Consider the following 22,749-nt stretch of genomic DNA (forward strand, 5'->3'; position numbering starts at 1 on the left):
TGGGGTAATTAATCCATGCACAGGAGTCATTCTAGACTGCTGGGATCATTTCTGGTCATTACTTTCACCAAATCTTCTCATTTCTTGGCCAATAACTCCACTATTCAGGTTTATCTCATTGTGCACCCATGCTCTGTTCAAGAACATGTCCCTTAGCAATTTAATGCCTATGCATCATTGATCAATGTGATACAAAGTCACATGTAAAGCCCTGATCATATTTTGATTGTGTGCTCTTTATTTTTAGTAAGTCTTTCTGTACTTGTATTAGCACAATTAGTGTCAAGTGCTAGGATCTCATGTGCAGTATGACCCTCTCTGGTATTATCCTACTGCTATGCCATGCTCTCCACCCATCATCACTCAAGCCAGCTGTCATACAGGTCATATTTCACTGCACTCTAGCCATATTCTTTATTGCATGCATAGTAGGCTGTGATACAATCACTGTATTGTCATATTTCACAAAATTACATGCCTGGACATGCAGCAGGCATGTCAATGTATGACATATTGAGATACCCAATGGTGGTGCATCTTTCAAGTTGACTTGCACTCTCACCCAGCATTTCACTGGCTAAGGGTTGTTTGATCAGAGAAAGACCCTCTAGACCAGCTGGGCCCTCAAGGATAAAGGCAAGAAGGTCTATTTCATCAGTGATACTGGCTATTAATCTGTCAAGGATGAGGAAAATGAGGAGAAGTAGCTGGTGTGTCCTGTCTTCAAGGAGATTGAGAAGAGGTTTGGGAGGTTTGATCTGATGTTGATTCCTATTGGGTAGATAGAGCAAAACTGAGTGGATGATTGTTGATGATTTTTTTTCTGATAGAATATACCAGCTGAGGTGGTTCATGTTGGCTGTACATTATGCACCACAGGATAATGTTGATATTTTGAAGGATTTAAAGGTGAAGAGAGAGATAGCTATGCATTGGAGGTGAGGCATGCTTCATGTTGTCTTTTTCTGTGAGATTTTGATTCTTTCTTAGATGTGGATGCTAATAAGTGAGAAGGTTATGGAGCTTCCAGAAAGTTGGCTGAAGAGTGCACTAAGATAGGGATACCCTATGGTGACTTTCTTATCAGCAATATCAGAGAGACAAAATACTTTTGATTGTGTATGGTACTCTGTTTTGTATTAGGTATGAAATGATAATGACTGTTAAGCCCAAGTTATATGTGACCAATAACACATGATAAATAGATGCTGTATCATGTTTATACAGTCATGTCTGAGTTCACTATTGTGCTGGATTGGCAAGTGCTATAAGGCCAAAGGTAAATTGGCTTGAGTGGGGATGATATAGAATAAACTTATAGCTCAAAGCTAGACTACTACAGTGACTGCTATTCTACTTATATACTGTTCTGCTTGCTATAAATATAACTACTGCCTATTGTACTGCTCTGTAATATGTTACCAATGCTGCCTAGTTGTCAGGAGTGGAACAATGGGAAATTATCTATGGGTGAGATAACCAAGTACAATGGTGCTTTATCTGTTGTGATTACTTAATCTTCCCATGCTCCTCTGAGAAAGTGCCCAGGATAAGATAGATGCCCTATTAAAATAAGAAAAGGAAAAAGATATGGAAAAATCATAACAATGACATGTGGCAGACATGGGGCTGGCTTCTGCAAAAGAAAAGTATGCAGCCAATAATACAAATATTTATATATTAGAGATTGAACTTCAGGCTTATGGCAGTAGTAGCACTTGCCATTAAACTATATTGGTTTTCATATGAAGGGATGGTGGATATTTATTTCTTTGGATATTGATATTATGCATGAACTGAGGGGAAAGACTCTCCAACCTGCATCTTGTGAAGGCAGATTCATGATGACCAACAAGATGTTGGGCTTTTGATCTGAAAATAGTGGTGTTTAGAAGGATGCATGCAAAAAGCTGGCTGTCCATGAGAAGCAGCAAATGAAAAGAGAAGGAATTACAAAAATTCAGGGCTTTTGAACATCAGGGATTTCATTATAACACACTCTTTGCTTGTAGGCTCTAAATAGGTTCCTTCAGGTCAAAGTGTCCCATGGGGTTTTTAAAAGATGCTAATCATGGTCAAGAGGAATTTGAATATATGAAATTGAATCTACTAGTCAAATGACCATTAGCAATTATACCATATCCAAGATAAAAGAGAGGGTGATTCTGTTTATGATCTCAGAATAATTGGTACTTTTTCTTCATAATTATGATATCAGTGAGCTTCAGTCCTTCATTGCTTCAAGTTTAAGCATCAAACTCATAATTAAAACTGGAGAAAGAGAACAATATGAGTTGTAAAATCCACTCTTGGACCTGTGAAAAGCATCTGTTCCCTCTCTCCCTCATCTTATTGAGAGAGAATCAAACTGGGAGGTGAACCATGCTAGCCAATAATGAGAATGGATGTTAGGAATATGCCAAGTAGGATAGCTTCAATTGCATGCATGGAGACCAATGCAGTGCATGGGCCTTAGCAATGTTACTCTTGAGTCAAAGCCCAAAGGAATTGAATATGGAGCAGTCCCCAGAGGGAGTGGAGTAAGGATGAAGATAAGAGTTATCCTAATGGAGCAGAATCTATCAGACTTGAGAAAAGGCTTGAGGTAAGAACAGGATTATTGGATTGTTGGACTGAATCAAGTTGATATTCCAACTGGATATCTACTGTGATTGTATATAGCTTATATAATAAAGGTAGCTAATTTCAAGTCAGAGTCCAATGGACTCCAGCATTGTTTATTCACTACTAAAATCAGATTTTAGAATTAGTATGTGAAATTGCGATATGAAATAATAAGTGAAATGCAAATGAAGTGGCATATAGTGAGTGGTTGGATCCCAACAGAGGCTGACAGTTAGCTTTGTAGGTTGAGACTTAGAAGCTGAAGTCAGCATGAAGTAGAGGCTATTGGCATGCATGTAACAATAGGGCTGAATGAAATAGCACTGTGCTGTGCTAACTCTTTCTCCCAGCCAACAGTGTGAGCAGAGTGACAAATAGAGTTCTATGAAAAAATGCATCAAAAACTATTTCAGGCTTATGCAGACTTCAGGAATAGAATCTTGACATCAATGATGAATGCAACTAGTTATACTATATTTGAATGTAATAATGAGGACTAACACTACACTTTAGTATTAATATTCTTTGGGGAGCTTGATTCTCAGGAAGACTGATACTAATGGCAGAGAAGCTTCACATATTTACTTACTGACAAGACTAAGAGATAAAATCATAAGGTCCTAAAAACACTAGTCTTCTAGATGGTGAAGGTGTGAGACAGATGATATTGATCCTTTGGTAGATATAAGTCCATATCTGTTATACTATCCTTAGTGACTGTCTGCTCTTGTGATGAACATGAGCTGCTGAAAAAAGGAAAAGAGAACAATCAGCATTGAACCATTAAGATGTAAGAGATTGAATCTCTAAGCCCTGATGACCATAACACTAATGGTTAGGCTATATCAGTTACATTTGGACTGAATGAATTGAGATGATAGAGAGCTGACCTTTATGAATAATTGAGCAGAAATGCCAAAAAAAAGGTTCTTTTTCTAAAAGATGTATTTTTATTCTGGAAATTTAATCCAAGTAGAGTGATTAAATTTGCTAATGCACCATATACAAAAAGAAGGATAAATCTGAATAAGGATGAAGTAATAATCCAGCTTCAATGATACACTGTAACAGCAGGTACAATATCTCTGTGTGAATGAGAAGGCTACTTATTATCAGTGAGTTGATCTCATACTTGAATCCTACTAGCCATTGCAGTCATAAGGTAAACTCATTGATATACTCATAATTCCAATAAAAATAGCACTGAAATAACTGGCTAATCTTAGTGAAATTTAAAATCATAGTGGGAGAAGAAAAACCTGAAATTATGAGATATATCTCATGCTATTAAAATATAAATAAAGATAGAAAAAAGTCTCATCCAGTAGTATATATACAGGTAATTGAACTCAATAGTGAATAACATGAGCTATTGTATCAGTAACCCTTAAGATCAATAGAAACAGATGGAAAGTTGCTGATAAAGACTGAAGGATGAATCTGAATGAAATAGCATGACATGCACTGGTTCTTTCTCTAGCTAGCAGTATGAGTGGAACAACAAGAGAATCTCTACAAGTGGTGTCCATGAAAAATAGACAAAAACTTTCTAACAGCTCTTATTTATTCAAATATAGAAACTCAAACTATGAAGTTGAAAGTGAATGTAATAGTTATATCATATCTAAATGCAATAATGAGGACTAAGAATGTTAATAGTGTCAGGCTATTATATGAAGGATATAGTTGTGGAATAGACTGGAGACACTCATTCATCCTCTTGTACAGATAAATTCATGTCTGTACATCATTCAGCAATCTTGCAATGAATATGTGCTGCTGCAGAACATATGAGGAGAGCCCTGCATTGAAACATCCAGATGTGAGGGATTGACTGTTAAGACTTCTGGTTAACTATATACAGTTATAGGTTGACTATTTAAAGAATAGATTCTAGTAATAGAAAAGAGGACAGTCTTAAAATTTGACATAAATCATTAGCTATAAATACTAAAAAACAGGTTCTTTACTGAGTAAGTGAATAATAGATTTGTACTCTAAGAATTGAACCTCAAGTAAGATGGTAAGACTCACTGTTGTGATATATTCAATTAAGAAGGACAGGCTTATATAGATAATAATCATACTTGAGTAGTGGCCCTCATTTGAGATTGTGTTCTGTTGTATGATATAGTAATTTGTTTTGTTTCTATTCATTGTGTTGATGCACTATATGATAATAGAGGAAAATTTGAAGAAAGATTTATACACATATATAAGATGGATATGAGTACTATATATATAGGCTCATCTGATCTCATTAGCATTTTTTAATTTTCACTACTATATTTATTTCCATGAGTAATATATGGATAGAGTAAATTTGTATGAATGCCTATTGTTTTTATATGCAATCTATCAACTTAATAACATATGTTGTTTTAATCTTAAAACTTACCTGCACTAGGTTATTCTCCTCTCTTATCATGTCCATATATGAGATATAGTATAAATACAATATAAAACATGGATAAAACTAAACTGCACTATCAAGGCCTGATATAGGGTATAGCTATAGCTATATATAGTATAGTAGTCATCTATAATGATAAACAAAACTTTATATCTTTTAGTCTGGCAACTTTTTACCATCATGAAAAAGAATGGCAGTTTAAAAAAGAGAAATACAGATATGGAGAATTGAATCTGAGGCCTTACAAGTAAACAGTTTATAATATGAGATAATTCTGTATTAAATAGATTACACCAGTAAGAGATTATACCATTATACACACTGACCAGAATAAGTCAGAATAGTGAAAGCATGCTATAGTGTCATTTATAGTTGTCCAAAGAGCAGTACATCTGTCAAGCTCTTTTAATATCAATTCATTGAATTAGCTTCAATTAAGCATGAAAAAGAAAAGCAGAAATCCTTGTTCTATATTTCCTTCATTCACACTTAAAGAGTAAGCTGGACAGCTTTATACAGAGGATCTATTATCACTTATGCTTTAGAATTATGATATTAGCTTTCTGGCTTCAATTTTGAGCATAAAACTTGCAATTAAAACTGGAGAGAGACAATAACACAGTGATGAAACACATCTTGTGCTAGTGAAAAACTAGTTACAAAGAATCAAACTGTGAGGTGAAGAATGCTAACCACTAACTAGTGGCTGAGAGTAGCACTGAGTAAAATAGCATAGTGTAACCTAATTTTTTCTCTCTGCCAATAATGCTGGATGAGTCCAAGTCTATGAAGACTAGATTGAAGAATGTTGAAGATTATTTATTAAGATGACTAATACTTGAAAAATAAAACTCCAGTATCTGTAGCAAACACAATATTTGAATACAATGATGAGGACTAAGAACATTAATAGTTGGGAAGATTGATTTGTATATATCTCAGAAAGAGTAATTCTAATGATGTCAGAGCTCAGCACATACATATGAATTATAGTAGCCAACAAAGCTAAGAGTCAAAACAGCAATGTCCTAAAGCATTAGCATATTACATATAGAATACACTGGATGAATGATATTTATTCTCTAGTAGAGATAAGTTCTATGGCTGTTCATTCTTAGTGACTGTTTACTCTTAGATGAGCATGTGCCACTGTAAAAATAAAAAGAGCACTCCACACTATATAACTGAGATGTGAGGAATCAAACCTCAAAGTTCTGGTAACATTGACAGTTAGAATGTATCCAGTTAGATTTCAACTGAATAAAATCAGATAATGGAGACAGCCTTTATGAATAATAGGTTATAAATAGTGAAAAAGGTTCTTTAACTGAGTGCTGAACAATGGATTCATATATTGAAAATTTATTTAAGGTAAAGTGATAAAGCTTGCTATTTTACTATATTCAAATAAAGACAGACTTGTATAGATAATGGTTCTACTTGAATGATAGCCTCTATTTAGAGATAGATTCTACTATGTGAGACAGTAATTTATTCTGTTTCTATTTATTGTGTTAATGCACTGCAAGATCATATGGAAAAATTTGAAAAAAGGTTTATATATGTATTCAAATATAGAGAGTTGAACCTCTCTACTCATGGTGCACAGCTGCTATAATATTTGATATATATATAAAGAAACTTGAGTAATTAACATTTTCAGAAAAATCAGTATTCATTCTTTCTTAGAGACTGGAGTTTGGTATAAACTAAATAATCCCATCTTCTGTGGATACATTATATAAAATCAAACCACTTATATGTGTTTCACTCTGGAAAACCAAAAAAAAATACTGAACCAGGAGATTGACAGTTCCAATACAGGAAATTGAACCCTGAGGAAATGATACTTGGCTGTTCCACTACATCCAAATATGGAGGAGATAAGTAAGTATGGGTTGAAGAGAAAGCAAGACAGCAAGTTGGAATTATTACAGGATGATATAGTACCTAAAAAGTGATCTCTATGCACCATATTATAGTTAGACACTCCTGAGGTGACTGACAATTTCTCTTCAAGGAATTGACTGCTACTCCAGCATTAAGCTCTTGCATCCAATCCTGTGCTGTATGCCTGCAACTGGAATTTTCACCTCAGCAAGTGTAACATCTTTTTCTGATGACAGGATCTTAGATGGAGCACAATTTACTTCTAATTCAGGCATCAAGGAGATGCACCCATAAAAATAGCATTGTATGACCATGGGATATAGATATGAGGATTTGAACCATTGAGGCACATGCTAGCACTTGTGCTATATCTGAATATAATGAAAGGTCATTGGAAGGGCAAGTCACTGAGACTCAGACATCAATGTATTTGTTTCAAACAACATGCTAATCTACTCTTTCTTCAAATATGAGCCAGGGAATATAATAGCCAACTCAGCAGATGTGATATCCACACATGAAAGAGGAGGCTGCTCATAATTAGAGCAGTGGACACTTGAAAAAGAAAAGAACAGTTTTAGGAATAACAGGGAATTGATCTCCTACTCGGTGCAGGCCATTACATAAGCTGAAGAGTAAATGATGTACTCACAATCTCTGGAAAACCCGTCCTCACATAATCGGTGAGCCTTAAATCAAAATTCGAAATTACAAGCCAGGGAACGAAAGTGCGAAAAACTCTGGGCACACGTCGCGCAGCTCAAAAAGGTAGCACCTGTCTCCGTAGTTTGGGTACAGGGAATCGAACCCCCATGGTGAACAACACTTGCCATTACACCACTGACCCCTGAGATAGACAGGGACAGAATAAAGTTGCTAACGTATCACCGGACTGGTGCGATATGAGACGAAGTCGAGGATATTATGCACGGATGTCCAATTAGTGAGGACGCCCTTGTAATTAGAGCAGGACGTGAACGTGTCTGAAGAAGTATGTGCCTCGCTACAAATATCGTTCGGACAAAAAGGGAATTGAACCTCCCCTCCCCCCCATGGACCCTAGAGCTTGATTCGAATCCCAATCAGTGAGAAACTGCACATCCGACATCGGCGGGCTGGCAGAGTTTGAATTCGAAATTGGATCTGCCGCACGTGCGCTAGACAACAAAAAGTACGAAAACTCACGGCCCCAAACCTCGCGCGCGGCACTGAAAAAACAAAAAATATGGGAGGAATGCATGGATCACGTTGAGGGAATTGCACCTCGTGAGACGATGCTAGCCGTTACGCCATTAATTCCTGCGGAAGATAGTAAGTAAGTGACGAAAACCCTGACTGTACGCAAAAACTGGGAATATTGGCATTCATCCTACTCGGACAAAAATTTTCAGGGTAACGATGAGCTTCAACAGGCTAGACTGTTAATGTAGCACGAAAGGAGAGACACGGAGGCTTGGTGAAGTCTGTTATCGAACAATGGTCATTACAGCTGATAGGTAAGGGAAACCCACCTCCGTCCACAGTCAAAGAGCAGATTCGGTGTATCCAAACACAGCACCGGGAAAGAAAAAAAACCCTGATATCCCTGCATAATGTTGTGATCCGTGTTTCCAACAACCAGACCGACGCAATAGGAGGGCTAGGTACTGGAAACGGACGATAAACAAGGTTTCACATCTTTCAGCCTCAAAACTTCTCACGACCATGAAAAGGAAACTGCACTTCGAAGAAGGGAAATTAGGTTACGGGGAATCGAACCCCCCAGGTCTTGCAAGTGAACAACGCCAGGCCATTACGCCGTATCTGAGTAGCGGACAAGGACAGTTCGTAATATGAGGTAATCCTGTGTCGAACGGATTCCGCCAGCAAAAGAAATGCCATGACATACACCGATTAGGACAAGTCGGGATGGTGAAACCGCGCCATGGCATCATTCATGGATGTCCGAATAGCAGGATGTCCGTCAAGCTCTTCTAATCTCAACCCATCCCCTTAGCTTCGATTAAGCACAAAAAAAGGAAATGCAGAAATCCATGTCCCATATATCAAACGAAGGCTCGCTGGATTTTCGAAAGAGCAAGCTGGACGACTTCATGCAGAGGCTCTGTCATCATAGATTCAGAGGCGCATCGGAATCACTCCAAGCTCTTAGAAGTAACAATGGTACCTAGGATCACTAGCTCCCTTCCAGTCCACTAAACAAACATGCTACATGAGAACTCGTCGGAAAGGAAGACCGAACCCACTCACCACACCGCCAACAGTCTAAAAGATGCTCCGGATCACTAACCAATCATCAGCATAAACGATCAGAGCATTAAACGAGACATGACACCCACTACTTCCTCTTCACCCTCACCAGTTCCTCATAATTCTCACCCCAAAACGAGCGTTCCCAATCAGGCTCATACACATCCGCCTCGTTTCCATATGCTCCGCCTCCAGGCGTGATCGCTCTCAGCGGGTCCATACTTCTTGATAGATTGCGGTACGCCTTTTCTTGTTCCGCAGGGGACGCCGAGTAGTCCCATACCTGGCCAAAGGTTACCTGAACCGATCATTAACGTCTTGGATATAGCCCCAACATGAATAAAAGCATACTCACGTCCCAGATACTCCTCCTCCACGCCCCTGTCACGCTCGTCTTTCCATCTCCAGGGAACACATACGGCGCATTCGCAAAGATGAACGATGCAGGGAGGGCGTTTATGAGCTGCATCAGGGTTTTCAGAAGTTCCTTGGGTGAGTCAGAAAAGGTTTCTGCGGGGATGAGCCGCGAGGCTGGGAACACGGGGATGCATTTCGGCTGTGAGAAAGGGTCAGCGAAGCAGGTAGGAGAGAAAGAGAAAGGCAGACCAAGCCGACAGAGGAAAGGTGGAGATATTTCTCGTGGAAATCTCCGTACGAGTGACTTGTCGACACTTGCAGTTCGATGTAGAGCTCTTCCAAAAGGAATGTCTTGAGTGGGGCCATGTATGCAAGCGCGTCGACCTCCGTAGTGTCGAGTTTACTCAGGTGGAATATCCCCGCAGTCTAATACAGAATTGGTAAGCGGCAGAGGTAAATAGGCAATGACATACATATATGTACCCACTCCAGCCTATACAAAAAAAGATGAGAGAGGAAAAACGTTATTTCAGAAAGGATCTACCATCTTTCGCCCATCCGACCGAATAAGGAATGACGAATTCCAAAAACCTCTCAATAGAAGTCGTAGGCTTGAACGACGCTGATACACTAGTACATCATTCGTAAGGGCAAGGTATAGCGGGAAAAAAGGCAGCGTACGTGACAAGCTCCGCTCTGGGTAGCGCTCGTGTGGTCACTTGCATAACCACGCCGAACGTTCCACCCCCTCCTCCGCGTAGAGCAAAGAACAGGTCAGGGTTCTGACACTCGTTAGCAACGAGAAAGTCGCCAGTGGGTACGGCAACCTCATATTCGAGCTATACGTATCTGCTTTAGTGTCTGGGAAGAAAGTCGAGAACCCGACGTACTACGCGGTCCACTGCTAGTCCGAATATGTTTGACAGCGGGCTAGACGAGGAAACATGAGCGACGTTCAACGGAGCCAGGAGTCTCAGCCAGACCTGTGACCGCCACCCTGGAGGAAAGGAAAAGTTACCGCTCCAAGTCAAAGCAAGGAGTGAACGAACCTGCAGATACCCTCCTCCAACACCGACTGTAGCATCAGACCCGCCAGGTATCGTGAGGTTATTCTCATTCGCGAACGCCAACAGATCCGAAAATTGGGCTCCACTCTATAGGCAGCATTGAGTCCACACATTCGACGACATAACCAACCTACCCCAAAAGTTACAGCGGGAACCGGGTTCATCGTTGCTTCACACCCTTGTGGAACGAATGTCTTGTCGTATGACATCTAATCATGGGTATCAGCATCGATGTTCTGATCATATCAACGGACGAACCGATTTCAAGTGGTGCGTCTATGAATGAATGAGGCTTTGATGACCACTGACGAAGGCTGGGGAACATACCCATATACCCAGCGCCCCAGGTCCACTGCTCCGGCCCATGTAATCATGCTGAGGAACAGTCAGTACAAACCTAGACGAACACATCCGCTAGACGAACCCCGGTATTCTTGATAACAACCAGGACGCCGGTACGTCTCGAGAATTCGAATGCAGCTGCGACATCCGTGTGGTCGCTGACATCAATCTAGTTTTCTCCTTAGCAGGCATAGAAAGTAGGTAGGAGGCTAGCGCACATAATAAGAAGGAACCGCGCCTTGTCTGCACTGTCCATCCCTTGCCGTCGCACCCATCCATCTCAAAGCGCATTCCTCTGCAGTGGCTTGACACGTCTCCCATTCGGCCTGCGGATAGGTCGATGCAACCAAACTTTGGGGGAACGAAGGAAAAAAAGACTAACGTTGATGTATGCGCCAAAGTGGTCGGAGCGTCTGGCTACGACGGTGTCAATACCCTGCTGAGAAGAGAGAGGAAAAAACTTACCAGGATCAAGGTACTCATCTATCAGCCCTGCACACTCCCCTTCATCGAACGAACCACTGAAACAAGACTTTGCATACGGTGTAGCGTTTCGCAGACGTCCGCCAACGGTAGCGTTTAAAGAGTTCCAGACGCATGCGGGCATCGGGGCATCTATGAATGGTAACATCATATATGAATGCAGCAAGAACGACTGAGCCGACCTGGGTGCAACCTAGCCTGTCCATAACCCACATCAAAATGAGACCCCTGGATCTGGAAGTGATGGTTGCCGTCGACGAACAGAGCCCTAGTTAGCGCCAGCAGTACTGGTAGCCTTAGCATCCTGTGAATGACGAGAAAGAAGAAGAGAGGTCAGAGTCCTTACATAGGTGACAGACCCGGGTATTCTCCGCCGCCGCCGATTTGGCTGACCGTGCCGCAGACGCTGTCAACCGCTGTTAATGTCAGGTCTTACAGTGAGATTTATGTCACAAAACGGCTTTCAAGAGGTAATGGAGGCCATTCGGAGTTGTAACAGAACGTTTCGAACTACACAGTAACAGCCGTTCCAGGTGAGCTTACACCGATCCACTCTGCGCCCAGTTTCTTCGACAATATGACACTTAGATAAGAGAGTAAGGGGGTCGCCTTTGTTTGCGCTATAAGGAAGACGCTGCCATAGTGGTGATGATGGTGGTAGGAAGTAAAGAAATCTACGATGTGGGAAAACCACAAGCTCGATCACGTGAAGAGGCTCGACGTCGTTAATTTCAAATTTTGTCATGGCCAATTCTTTTGTACCTATGATTCGTGTATCACCACCACAGCAACAAGTCGTAACCTAGTCTAAAATATAACCAGATTTTCAATCCAACGAACCGAAATTAGTCCCAATCGGTGGATACCTAACCCGTATTCTCCTCGCTGAATCAAGTTGACTGCCGATTCTGAAATATCCACTGGTAAATGCTAGTCAATAATAAATTGTCGCCTGTACTGAAGTCCTGAGGTCCGAAATAGGCACGTGATCGTGTCTAAAGATGTGCTTCCATCTCGGTCAAAGCCTATTCAGTTTCACGGACATCTTGATAAGAAACCATCATGTCCTACCGCATCCTCACACTATCTGAAGTCCTCGAGACAACGAAAGAGACCGTCAGAGTACTCTCTACCCTCGGCTTCAAATGCTGCCTCGTCGGAAGCGTAGCGTGTTCCTGCTACGGTATGAGGCGGTCCCCCAACGTACGTGGGTTCCTAAATCAGATAACTGATGTTTGATCGTTATCAGGATATCGACATGGTGGTCCTAGGCTGCAGGCTCACCCAAGAAGAACTAAAGCGCCGCGTAGTAGCAGCAAACTCTAGTTTCTACCTCGTCGCATCTAAAGATCCCCGAGCGACGTATAAAGTCCTCTGGTACCGCCTCCCAGGATACAGGCGGAGCTGCAAAGTCGATCTGCTCTTCCCAGGCATAATGAACATCCCACCAGTCCCATCCGACAGCATCGTACACCGCCGACACTCGTATAATCACCACACCTTCCCCGTTATGCCGTTCATCCCCCTCCTGCTTCTCAAGCTCCAGGCGTGGAAGGACCACGGGGAGTCGACAAAGTATTATATGAATGCCAAGCAGCCGACAGACGTCAGAGACATTACAGAACTGCTCAACATCTACGTGACAGCGGGCAATCTGGGGGAGCTGGGAAACTGGGTACCAGAGTCGTTTTTAAAAGCGGGGCGCAGTCGCAGAAGGGAATTTGTTAGACTTTATCCACACACTGCTAACAATTGGAGGAGAATTAAACAGAGGCACGAAGAAGCGCAGAAGTAGAGAACTGTAGAGCTCTTGCCGAAATCATATCTTTGCCTTTCATCAACATAATGAGAGCCTGTGGCGCCGCGAAGCCAGGTCGCTACGGATAATGATTAGACACGTCCGATGGCCTGTATCCAGAACATACAAACACGGACAAGCGTCATCTCAGCCACCTAGGGAAATGGCATATTATTAAACGCTGAATGGTACGCTAAGCAGAGATTCGAACACATGATCATCATTCCTCAAGGAAAGGCCATCAAAATAGCAAAAACCAAGAATGAATTACATCGTACATCTTACAAATTTCAAGACCTCTTGGACGCCCTCCACGCACTACTCCCCCCAATGCCAACCCCAAAGCCTCCAAAAGCACCCGGACTCGGAATAGGCGACTGGGCTTCCGACTTGCGATAGCCCGTCTGAGGCATCGCCTGGATGGACAAAAACTTGTTCGGCTGCGGCCTATCATCCGTATTATACTGAAACTCCAACCCAATCCCATCGGCGTCCGAAACGTCCAGCAGCTTGATGAGCTTCCTCCCAATCCCATTAAGCTTCTCCACATCGTCCTTGCTCCTCGTCCAGACTTGAATCCTATCGACCTTGCTCCTGAGACTGACGACTGCACCGCAGATCTCGTCACCCTCCTCGAGCTCCTCACCCACCAAAGCCATGGCGAGCCAGTTCCAGCATCGGTCCAGCAACCCAGGGTTGTTCTTCATCGTCAACACCCACTTTCCCCCGTTCGCATTGGCCTCGTCCTCCCACATGGGCTTGATACCCGACTTGAAGAGATGGTAGTTCGAATTGCGCTCGAGCTTCGAGGGCGGTTTGAGCCAATTGAAATACCGACAAAAGTCTTCGACGGTGTTGAAGTCTCCGATGACAGTCAGACCAGCTTCATAGTCGTTGGATTCGGTCGAGTGAGTAAAAACATTGTCTGTGGCAGTCGAGGGCTGCGAGTTCGGGGCAGGGGTGTAGGGGAATTTGGCTTTTGTGTCGTGATATATCGTCCTAAAACGGGTCTGTTTGTTACGAAAAGACGGGAGAAGAAGAAGAGACGTACCAAAGATACTGCAAGGGATGCTCCGGCACCTTCATCGGCACACCTGGCGTCTTCGGATCGTCAATCAACTCCGCTTCCGGTGGCCTAACGGACCCATCGATGCTCAACGCACGGGTCTTGGCGAGCCTAGCAGTAATCGCATCCAGACTGGGAATATTCTTGTATCCAACCTTGACGTTTTTCTTCTCACTTTCCAGCTGATTGTGTTTCTCCAGCTTTTCCGCAGTTAGCGCTTCCCCGCCACTAACAACAGATACTTCCACATCTTCGACTGGAGGGGTCGATGGCGAGGCTGATCTTGTCGTAGGTGCATTCACGGCCACGGAGTCCGCCGTCGTTACTGAGGATGCAACTGATGTCGTCGAGCCTGTCCGCAGCGCGGATGCAACGAGGCGAGGTCGTAGCGCAGATGTCGATGACGATGAACTGAGCGATTGGCTCGGAGGAACGTTTATGTTAATGCGAGCAGCGAGCTGGTTCAGCGATGGCAGCCGATTGTTCGTCGAAGGGCGGAGAGTGTCATTGCTGCTCGTCGTCATCGTCGTCAATGACCAACACCCGAGTGCACTGCTTTACCGTGACTGCATCAAAAACTATGCCCGTCACACGATATGCCGCCGGCATGTCAGCCACGTGGCGATCGTACTTCAGATCTGACCGTCACCGGACCGAAGTAAAGGAAAGTACGTCTATACTACCAATCTTTTGTTTGTTTTATCATATGGAGCCCACGATGTTCCTCGCGCAGCCACAGCTGTCATCCCCGGTCATCGTTTCTTCTCTCTCTCTTCTTACCATCTACAATTTCTGTCAGTATTTGTGCGTTCTTCAGAGACCCAATAACAAGCCCGAAATGCTCCTTGGATCCCCGGGCAAGATACTATCAAACAACCAGGTCCAAGAAAAGCAGCGCGTGCAGACGCATCTATTTCGTTTTGGATTTCGCGGTCGATTTTTTCAAGGTTGAACTTTTCGTCCACAGCGCGTCCTACCCGCCAGAAGCGATGTCAAATGGCGATACTAAGAGTTGCGTTAACTGTGATTGTCAGCGGCGGAAGAGCGACCAAGAAGATAATCACAAGGTTATTGGGAACGCTACGGTGAACGATGTAAAGGTCCTGCTACATTCTATATTCCTGGCGGGCTTACTCTGGCTGGGACCATCCCTTTCTCGATGAGGCGAACATCAGGAGATGAGATGACAGGATGAGAAAATCGCTAAGCTGATGGAAGGGTGAGTCCTTTTTACTTGCATTCACACTGAATACGCCTAATTCTACTAGGCTGTTCAGGTTCGCGACTTCCAAAGGTAATTTCCAAGCTTCATCTTCATCTATTTGTTACACTGAAAAACCTCAGGCTGCAAACCTTCGAATCTACGACCATGGATATCATCGACCTTCTGCCGTCTCCTCGAAATCATTCATTCCTGACGGTGACACAAAACATATGTCCGTCAGGAACTGTTCACCTCCACCTGCATTGACAGAAACCTCGCTGACATTCGTTATTACCATGGAAATCATTCGAGCTCTGTCTGCCTCAGATGAGGGGTTGGCTCGGCGAGGAGCCATGAAATCGTGCCAAGAATCCGCGGCTGAACAAAAAATCCGTTAATAAGCTGACAGTTTCCTGCCTTCGACCTTGATACAATATTCAAGTACTAGCAGGCATATCCTTCGCTAAATCAGAAATATTACTCTTACTAGCAACGTTTTCGTCCCCATTTATTTAATGGACTCTGGAGTGATCGAACATTTGTTCTGGACCAACACTGCTGATTCACCAATGTTTCCGACCTTGTCCAAGTTTCAGGCTCTCGTCATCAGCTCGTTACTCCTCAGTACGTATTACGGCGTATTCATTTTATCGGAATAACTCAAAGCCACAGATGCTTGTCAGTCTAGATCGCCCTCTCTCCCGAACTGTAGGTGGCAGTAGGTGTATCTTTCTCCCGAATGCCGGCTTTATTCGCAGATCCAACGACACTCTTACTCCGAACCTTCTAAGGTGAATGTGATAGTCGCCTTCGGGCATTCAATTTTCCCCACCGGGAGGGAGTAATGTTCATAGGTCACTATCCATATACTAACCATGACCTAGGCCAATTCCTCATGACAGCGAGAAACGCCCTATATTTACTTCATTTAATTCCTTATCCTTTCGCAAGGGCCCACCCTACAGGCGCTTTCTGTACAATTCAAAGATCCACCGAGATCTCTCTCGACTTAAAAACGTTCGCAGAGTGTAAATTCCAGTCGCCGGTTTGAGGGAAGCGCGGAGTTTTCTATGTATAATGAAACGGTGCTCATCTAATCGTGGGGTCCATTTAGACTGTGGGAGACCCTGCCCTGATGCCGCTGATCGTGTAATTGTAGACTATTTTCATTTTCTCTCACCACGCATGTTCCTTTCCGATTCCCTTTAACCCCGTTTCGGGAGTCCGGACCTGAATTTCTGCACTACATGTGTGAATTCACAGTCAGCTGGAAGAACACTGTCGGAGGAACGAGATTCAAATAGGCTAGGCTGTTATTGGATCAGGGACCAGGGGAAGGAAACCAAGGCCATGGTCTAAAAGAGAACCCAGACAAAAAAAAGTCGAAGACATGTTGACAAAGACCTAGGATCCGCATGACATTCCGCAAATGGTGAACATAATAAAGGAAGCTACGTTACGCCACATGAAGAAAAAAAACTATCAGGATGTCGTAGGTAGTCACTGAGAAACCGACACCACTTGAGTAATGCAAATACCGAACCCAATTTTCAAAGTAGGTCCAGGCTAGGGCTTGAAGGAAGTAAAGCGTACGTGCGATGTCAGACTCTAGCTTGGTTTCACCAGTTTTAGCAGAGGAAGCTTAAACAAGAGTTATCAATACCCTACGATTTTTGTTGCATGCAAGGATTGCCATGCATCGTGGCAACACGGTCCAGAAACATCCCATCACACTGATGAAAAGTTGCAGCATCGTTCTCAAGTTGGAGCGGAGGGACTTTGACATGGATGCCCACTATGGATCTCTGCTGCCGAATTCCCCTTCATGGACGTTACACCAAGTGGGACCAAGGTAGCAGTTGTCTTCATAGGCATTCATTCTTGACGGTTGTATCAGTTACTTGACAAGTATAATTTCAACTAATGCTCTGAAAAATGACCAAAACATGAAGACCTCTCATGCAGGCACCGCCAGAGTTTCTGTTCACCGGGATTGAAGACTAGTTCCGTTAGAGAAGGGTATGCAGAGGAAATTAAATACTCAAGAAGGCATCTGGGTTTCTGCACAGGGATGGAGAATGCCTGCGGAACTCATACAAAAAACATCGATTGTACACATGTTTGTGAATTTCGAAGGTTCTTCTGCAAAGCCTCGTAGTCCTTTTCCCCTATGTCATCGGCTTCTTCTCATCTTCAATTTGAATCCGAGAACACTGAGTGCATATCAGAAGATACATAATGCATAAAGAATTCATTCAAACTCTGGAATTTGACATGTCAATAGCAGAGAGAAGCTACCAATATTCTTTTAAGTCGACATGACCATTGCTAAGGTTCTTCGCACATTATTTTTTTCGTGAGAGTCTGCTTCAGACACCTGAGTCCAAATCATGAAAGCAGGGACCGGAAGCAAATCAGTGGCCCAATGATATTTCCTGCATTTGAACTTGTTGGATTAGCAAGCAGGAGCTCCGTTGTATCCTGCCGGCCAAGCTCGATACCCCTTTATGTCGGGATGGACTATATATATTGAATATGGTCTGTCGAGCACCCTCACCATGTTTCTGCTTATCACTATGCTGTGTGAGGGTGAGTATCTACTTATATTACTTTGTTTATGTCACTGATTGGTATTCTGTAGTCTACGTTATAGCTAACAGCATACTCTATTAGGTACAGTGAATACAACACCATGTTTCTGCTTATCACTACACTGTGTGAGGTCTACGTTATAGCTAACAGCATACTCTATTAGGTGCTACAAACACACATCACTTTCTTAGAGGTTATATGACCCTGAGAATTACTCTATCCCATCCTTCATACTCAAATGACTTCTGCCATTGCTGCCTTGACTACAGGCCTACCATCGAACATCCCCACACTGAACACGTCTGGTGACAACTGGTCCATCTTCTACCTCTGCTTTTCCACTGGTGTTCAAGCCAAAGGGAAATAGGATCACTTCGATGGATCCAAGCCCAAACCCTCTCTCACTGCACCCACAACAGCTCTCATGGCTGAGCTAGATGAATGGGAGAAAGATGAGGCTGTAGCCAAGAACCTCCTGCTCTCGAAGATCCCTGACTCAGTTGCTATGAAGATTCAGCGTCTTCCCACAGTTGCTGTAGCCTGGTCAAAGATTGAAAAAGAGTTTACCGATAAGAGCGGCTATGCACAAACCGACCTTTGGCAGCAGTTTATGGAGTCGCATTGCCCAGCCAAAGGCAATGTTCACGAGTTTCTTGACAGTCTGTCAATGAAACAGGAGTCATTAGCTTCCATCAGTGTCATCATCGAGGAGAAGGATTACCGCTCAACGATTCTCACCTCTATCCCTCCCTATCTTGCCAAGCATGCATCGACTCTCCTTATGGCAGCAAAGCTTTTTAGTTCCAACAAGAAAGTCGATCCTGAGAACCTGATCCATGCCATTTCCGAGGAATACGACTGACTGGAGCACGAGCGAGCCAAGTGTAGTCAGCAGTCTGGAAAGGGAAAGGACTCAGAGCAAGATGAAGCCATGTCTGTTTCATCAAGCTCAGGCGGCAATAAGAAGGGCAAGAAACCCAGCAAGAAATTGTGCTGGGGATGTGGGAAAGAAGGACACTTCAAAAACAAATGCCTCGAGAAGAAGTCATCAGACAATGACAGCAAGGCCTCTGGATCGAAGGGTGAAATAGCCAATGTGGCTGAGGAATCATCGGATTTGGACTGGGAAGCCAGCAGTGCATTCAGAGTTGATGATGCTAGCAACATGCCATCACTGGCTGCAGTTTCTGAGTCAGATGAGTCTGAAGTTGAGGGCTTATCAGAGGACTCGGGGGATGAAGATGATGGTACCGACCTTTTTTCGGAGGTTGGTGATGAGTCATGGGATGAGCTGAACAGTACGTTGTCCTCAGATGTTGACTGGAGTGATGTGAACTCCTTTGTTGACAAGCAATCAGATGCCACATCTGGCATGCCGACCTTGGAGGATGTATCTGCTTCCGAAGAGTCAGTCGCAGCTGTTACCAACACTGTAAACTCATCTGATGTTCAAATTCATACTGAACTCTATGACTCCAGCTGTACATGCCATATTTCCCCTTACCATGACGATTTCAACTCATTCCAGTCTGTCCCACCCAAGGCATTCCGTGCTGTGAACACTCAAAAATTTTCTGCAGCTGGAAAGGGCATGATGAGCATTGATGTGCCAAATGGTGCAAATGTGAGCAATCTACAACTCACCGAGGTCATGTACTCTCCCGAAGTTGGCTATACACTCATTTCAGTTGGCCGACTTGACGATCTTGGTTTCGAGTTGACTTTCAGTGGCAGAAAATGCACCATCTGTGCACCAGATAGAAAGGTCATTGGGGTTGTCCCAAAAGATGATGGTGGCCTATATCGGATTTGTCATGAGAGAGATTTGGCTGGGACAGCTGAGGAGGTGCTTACTCTAGACCAATTGCACTGCTGCATGGGCCACATTTCACCTGAAGTTGCTCGCTGTCTGGTTGAAAAAGGCTTTGTGACTGGAGTAAAGCTCGACAAGTCATCTGAAGAACCACGGTTCTGCGAGTCATGTGTCTATGCTAAAGCTACACGAAAGCCAGTGTCTAAGGCTCGAGGGGGAGAACATGCAACCAATATTGGAGGTGAAATTCACTCTGATTTATGGGGACCTGCACCTGTAGAATCCCTGCATAAACACCATTACTTCATCTCTTTCATTGATGACAGCACTCATTGGGCTTATAGATAGGCGGTACATGAATTGCTCAGAAGAACCTCAGAAGCAACCCTAAGTTAGGGTTTAAAGCAACGGCGGTACACAGAACAGCAGTGGTGGGACCACGAAATATGATGGATGCCTCGCTCTGTGGACAGACCATGGACAGGCCGGTACCGTGAACACACAGCGGTCCCTCTTGTGCATGGTCCATGCACTTTCATAGGGGGCATGTCTGTTTCATGGTACATCAAGTCTATAGCCATTTGCACATGACATGGGCATAGGAAGCATATTTGTTTCACGGTACATGACCGAATCTCGAAATATGTCCATTCTTGATGTTTAGAATCTATGTAGGCCTCGTATCCAGTCTGTGGTACATGACCGATTCTCCAATTATGCCCATTCTTGTCATGTAGAATCTTGTAGTGAGTGCATCTACTCCACAGTAAATCACCAATTTTCACATGTTGAAGGGAATACGGCCCTCATTAATAAATCTTGGGTAGAAATAACATTCAGTATGCTACAGATTTATTTTACATTTTGGCAATAAATGTACACTAGGTATAGCAATGACTATGGTATAGTATGGAAGTCTACATTGTCAAGATATATGGTCAGCAAGTATGCTACAGGAATATAACAATGCTAAGTACAAAAGAACATGGTGATTATCAAGAAATCAACGGCTATGGTTGTGTCATCAAAAGAAAGTGTTCTGTGCTCCTGCAAAACATCAGAGGTCATTTTGTTCTGTAGAATGACGAAACTCACATTACAGCATCTCATCCCCCAGCCACTGGAGTTTATATTGGCTAGTCAGTCTTCCAGTGTGGTCCTCCCATTGCGTTTGCCCACAGGGCGAATGGTCACCAGTACTGCTGACCATGCAATGGATTGCCCAGACCCTGATTCCTGAATTCGATCCCCAGATCGTCCGATGAAGGTTGGACCCATGATCCAACTCCCTGATCTAAAATTAATAAGATCATGACAGGTGCATACAGCACTTACAGAAGTAGCCAGTCCGTCAGCATATACCCCAACTGTGCTCTGACCTCCTGCTCTTGCACCCTTACACATTCCACCAGATCTGACTTGAATGTCGCCAATTGTGCATTGCTTTGTCTCCGAGCGATGCTCCAGTTCATCCAAAGGTCGATCTTCATGGTGAGGATTTAGCATCGAGGTCGGAGATTGTGATCGGCTGGCGAGGCAGACAGAAGAGGCATGGATTGTGCCAGAGAGCAGGAATAGATGTTGAGCACGAGGGGCGTGGGAGTGAATGCAGAAGTAGAGAATCACGATCAAACGATATTAAGCACCTGCAGCATGTTGACGTTGATGCTGCCGGCTATCAATTGATGATGAAATCGATCGATCAGATAAAAGATAATTGAGTGGCTGTGTGATACAATTGAACATTCGGCAGAGTGTATGGCACAATGGCCAAAAAGCAATTTGTGCAATCAAAGCTATAATTGCATTAAATATATGGTGGCAAAATTCAGCTTCCACTGACGATGTATTGCAGCATACAATTATTTTTTTGAATACATTCCACATTGATAATCACTGAACATGTCTAAATCTTTTCCCTAAATATTTTTTCAAACAACTGCGGTAACTGCAGTCATTGCTTCATCGGGTTCCTGAAAAAGAAGAAGCTGGATAAGGAGGTGCATATACCCATATGAAACTGCGTAGGGCTCGTATCCAGTCCACAGTACATGACCAATTCTTGAAATATGTCCATTCTGGTGTTTTAGAATCTGTGTATGGAGCGCATGCAGTCCACGGTACATGACCGATTTTCTTTGCAGGCTGCTTTTCATCTGTCAGAGTGAAAATAGCACCATAACAATTTGTTCAATTTGATATCACATCTTTTGTCAATATACTTTGAAATGGTCAGAATATGTGACTAATTGTTTCATTGACATTGTATTCTAACATCTTTTTTTGCTCCCCTTCTCCATTTGTCAACTTCGATGCTGACTGGGTGACACAATGGGCTCCCCCAGTAGCATCCCTCGGTTCCCTTCCATAGTGATTGGTTTCCTTTCATCTGTTATTTGCCTTCTGATGTCCGGCTCCACTTCATCCTCCGACGATTCCTCTTCTTCTCTGCGCTCTTGGAGAATGCGATCTTCTCTTTCCTGCATGTCCATCTCTTTTTGCTTCTCTCTTTCTTCCCTCTCAATTATCGCCATGATTTCCTCTTCATCCTCCCTCTCCCCCCATTCTTCAATATTCCACAATGCTGGCATGTGGCCACTCGTAATATCAAATCTCCAGTTCTCTATCCATGGATTCCGGATGAGGCGGACTGCTGAACATGGTAGATCCTCTTTTCGAACTCATTCCGGTTTAATCAGTTCCCCTCCTGACTTCTCATAAACACACACCTGTGTGCTATCAGACCAAACACACCACAGGAATTCATCAAATGCCCTCTTCAGTGCCCTTTGCATATCTTCTACTTGTCGTGAAGAAGACATATCATGCACAAATCCTTCCCACATCTT

General features: G+C 43.3%; 6 protein-coding genes across 6 annotated transcripts; 2 read left to right on the forward strand and 4 right to left on the reverse strand.

The window, feature by feature from the left end:
- Positions 1-8,913: 8,913 nt before the first annotated feature.
- Positions 8,914-11,561, reverse strand: BT62DRAFT_956768 (FAD-binding domain-containing protein). Its single transcript, XM_043188387.1, has 18 exons — positions 11,410-11,561; positions 11,327-11,361; positions 11,163-11,270; positions 11,027-11,113; positions 10,930-10,977; positions 10,861-10,878; positions 10,737-10,811; positions 10,585-10,689; positions 10,519-10,532; positions 10,426-10,465; positions 10,217-10,374; positions 10,080-10,165; positions 10,009-10,028; positions 9,785-9,961; positions 9,534-9,734; positions 9,268-9,476; positions 9,179-9,213; positions 8,914-9,123 (listed from the first exon to the last, which is right to left on the reverse strand). Exons 1-18 carry the CDS (start codon positions 11,549-11,551, stop codon positions 9,077-9,079), a joined length of 1,605 nt encoding a protein of 534 aa, XP_043034206.1. The 5' UTR covers positions 11,552-11,561; the 3' UTR covers positions 8,914-9,076.
- A 670-nt stretch (positions 11,562-12,231) lies between these two features.
- BT62DRAFT_975636 (uncharacterized protein) lies at positions 12,232-13,269 on the forward strand. Its single transcript, XM_043189196.1, has 3 exons — positions 12,232-12,350; positions 12,409-12,630; positions 12,677-13,269. The coding sequence occupies exons 2-3, from the start codon at positions 12,490-12,492 to the stop codon at positions 13,220-13,222; spliced, it is 687 nt and encodes a 228-aa protein (XP_043034207.1). The 5' UTR covers positions 12,232-12,350; positions 12,409-12,489; the 3' UTR covers positions 13,223-13,269.
- A 113-nt stretch (positions 13,270-13,382) lies between these two features.
- On the reverse strand, positions 13,383-14,835 carry BT62DRAFT_975640 (translation initiation factor eIF4e). The gene is made up of 2 exons (XM_043189197.1): positions 14,277-14,835; positions 13,383-14,224 (listed from the first exon to the last, which is right to left on the reverse strand). The coding sequence occupies exons 1-2, from the start codon at positions 14,813-14,815 to the stop codon at positions 13,516-13,518; spliced, it is 1,248 nt and encodes a 415-aa protein (XP_043034208.1). The 5' UTR covers positions 14,816-14,835; the 3' UTR covers positions 13,383-13,515.
- A 174-nt stretch (positions 14,836-15,009) lies between these two features.
- BT62DRAFT_1080703 (uncharacterized protein) lies at positions 15,010-15,893 on the forward strand (the record flags this gene model as incomplete). Its single annotated transcript, XM_043179601.1, has 3 exons — positions 15,010-15,095; positions 15,154-15,385; positions 15,636-15,893. 3 exons carry the CDS (start codon positions 15,010-15,012, stop codon positions 15,891-15,893), a joined length of 576 nt encoding a protein of 191 aa, XP_043034209.1.
- A 5,147-nt stretch (positions 15,894-21,040) lies between these two features.
- BT62DRAFT_923888 (uncharacterized protein) lies at positions 21,041-21,390 on the reverse strand (the record flags this gene model as incomplete). Its single annotated transcript, XM_043184555.1, has 2 exons — positions 21,041-21,194; positions 21,236-21,390. 2 exons carry the CDS (start codon positions 21,388-21,390, stop codon positions 21,041-21,043), a joined length of 309 nt encoding a protein of 102 aa, XP_043034210.1.
- Positions 21,391-21,862: 472 nt separating this feature from the next.
- On the reverse strand, positions 21,863-22,491 carry BT62DRAFT_923889 (uncharacterized protein; the record flags this gene model as incomplete). The annotated part of the gene is made up of 2 exons (XM_043184556.1): positions 21,863-22,056; positions 22,221-22,491. The coding sequence occupies 2 exons, from the start codon at positions 22,489-22,491 to the stop codon at positions 21,863-21,865; spliced, it is 465 nt and encodes a 154-aa protein (XP_043034211.1).
- Positions 22,492-22,749: the final 258 nt, after the last annotated feature.

The sequence above is a fragment of the Guyanagaster necrorhizus genome (assembly GCF_019112545.1).
Source record: "Guyanagaster necrorhizus MCA 3950 unplaced genomic scaffold BT62scaffold_46, whole genome shotgun sequence".
Taxonomy (NCBI): Eukaryota; Fungi; Basidiomycota; class Agaricomycetes; order Agaricales; family Physalacriaceae; genus Guyanagaster; species Guyanagaster necrorhizus.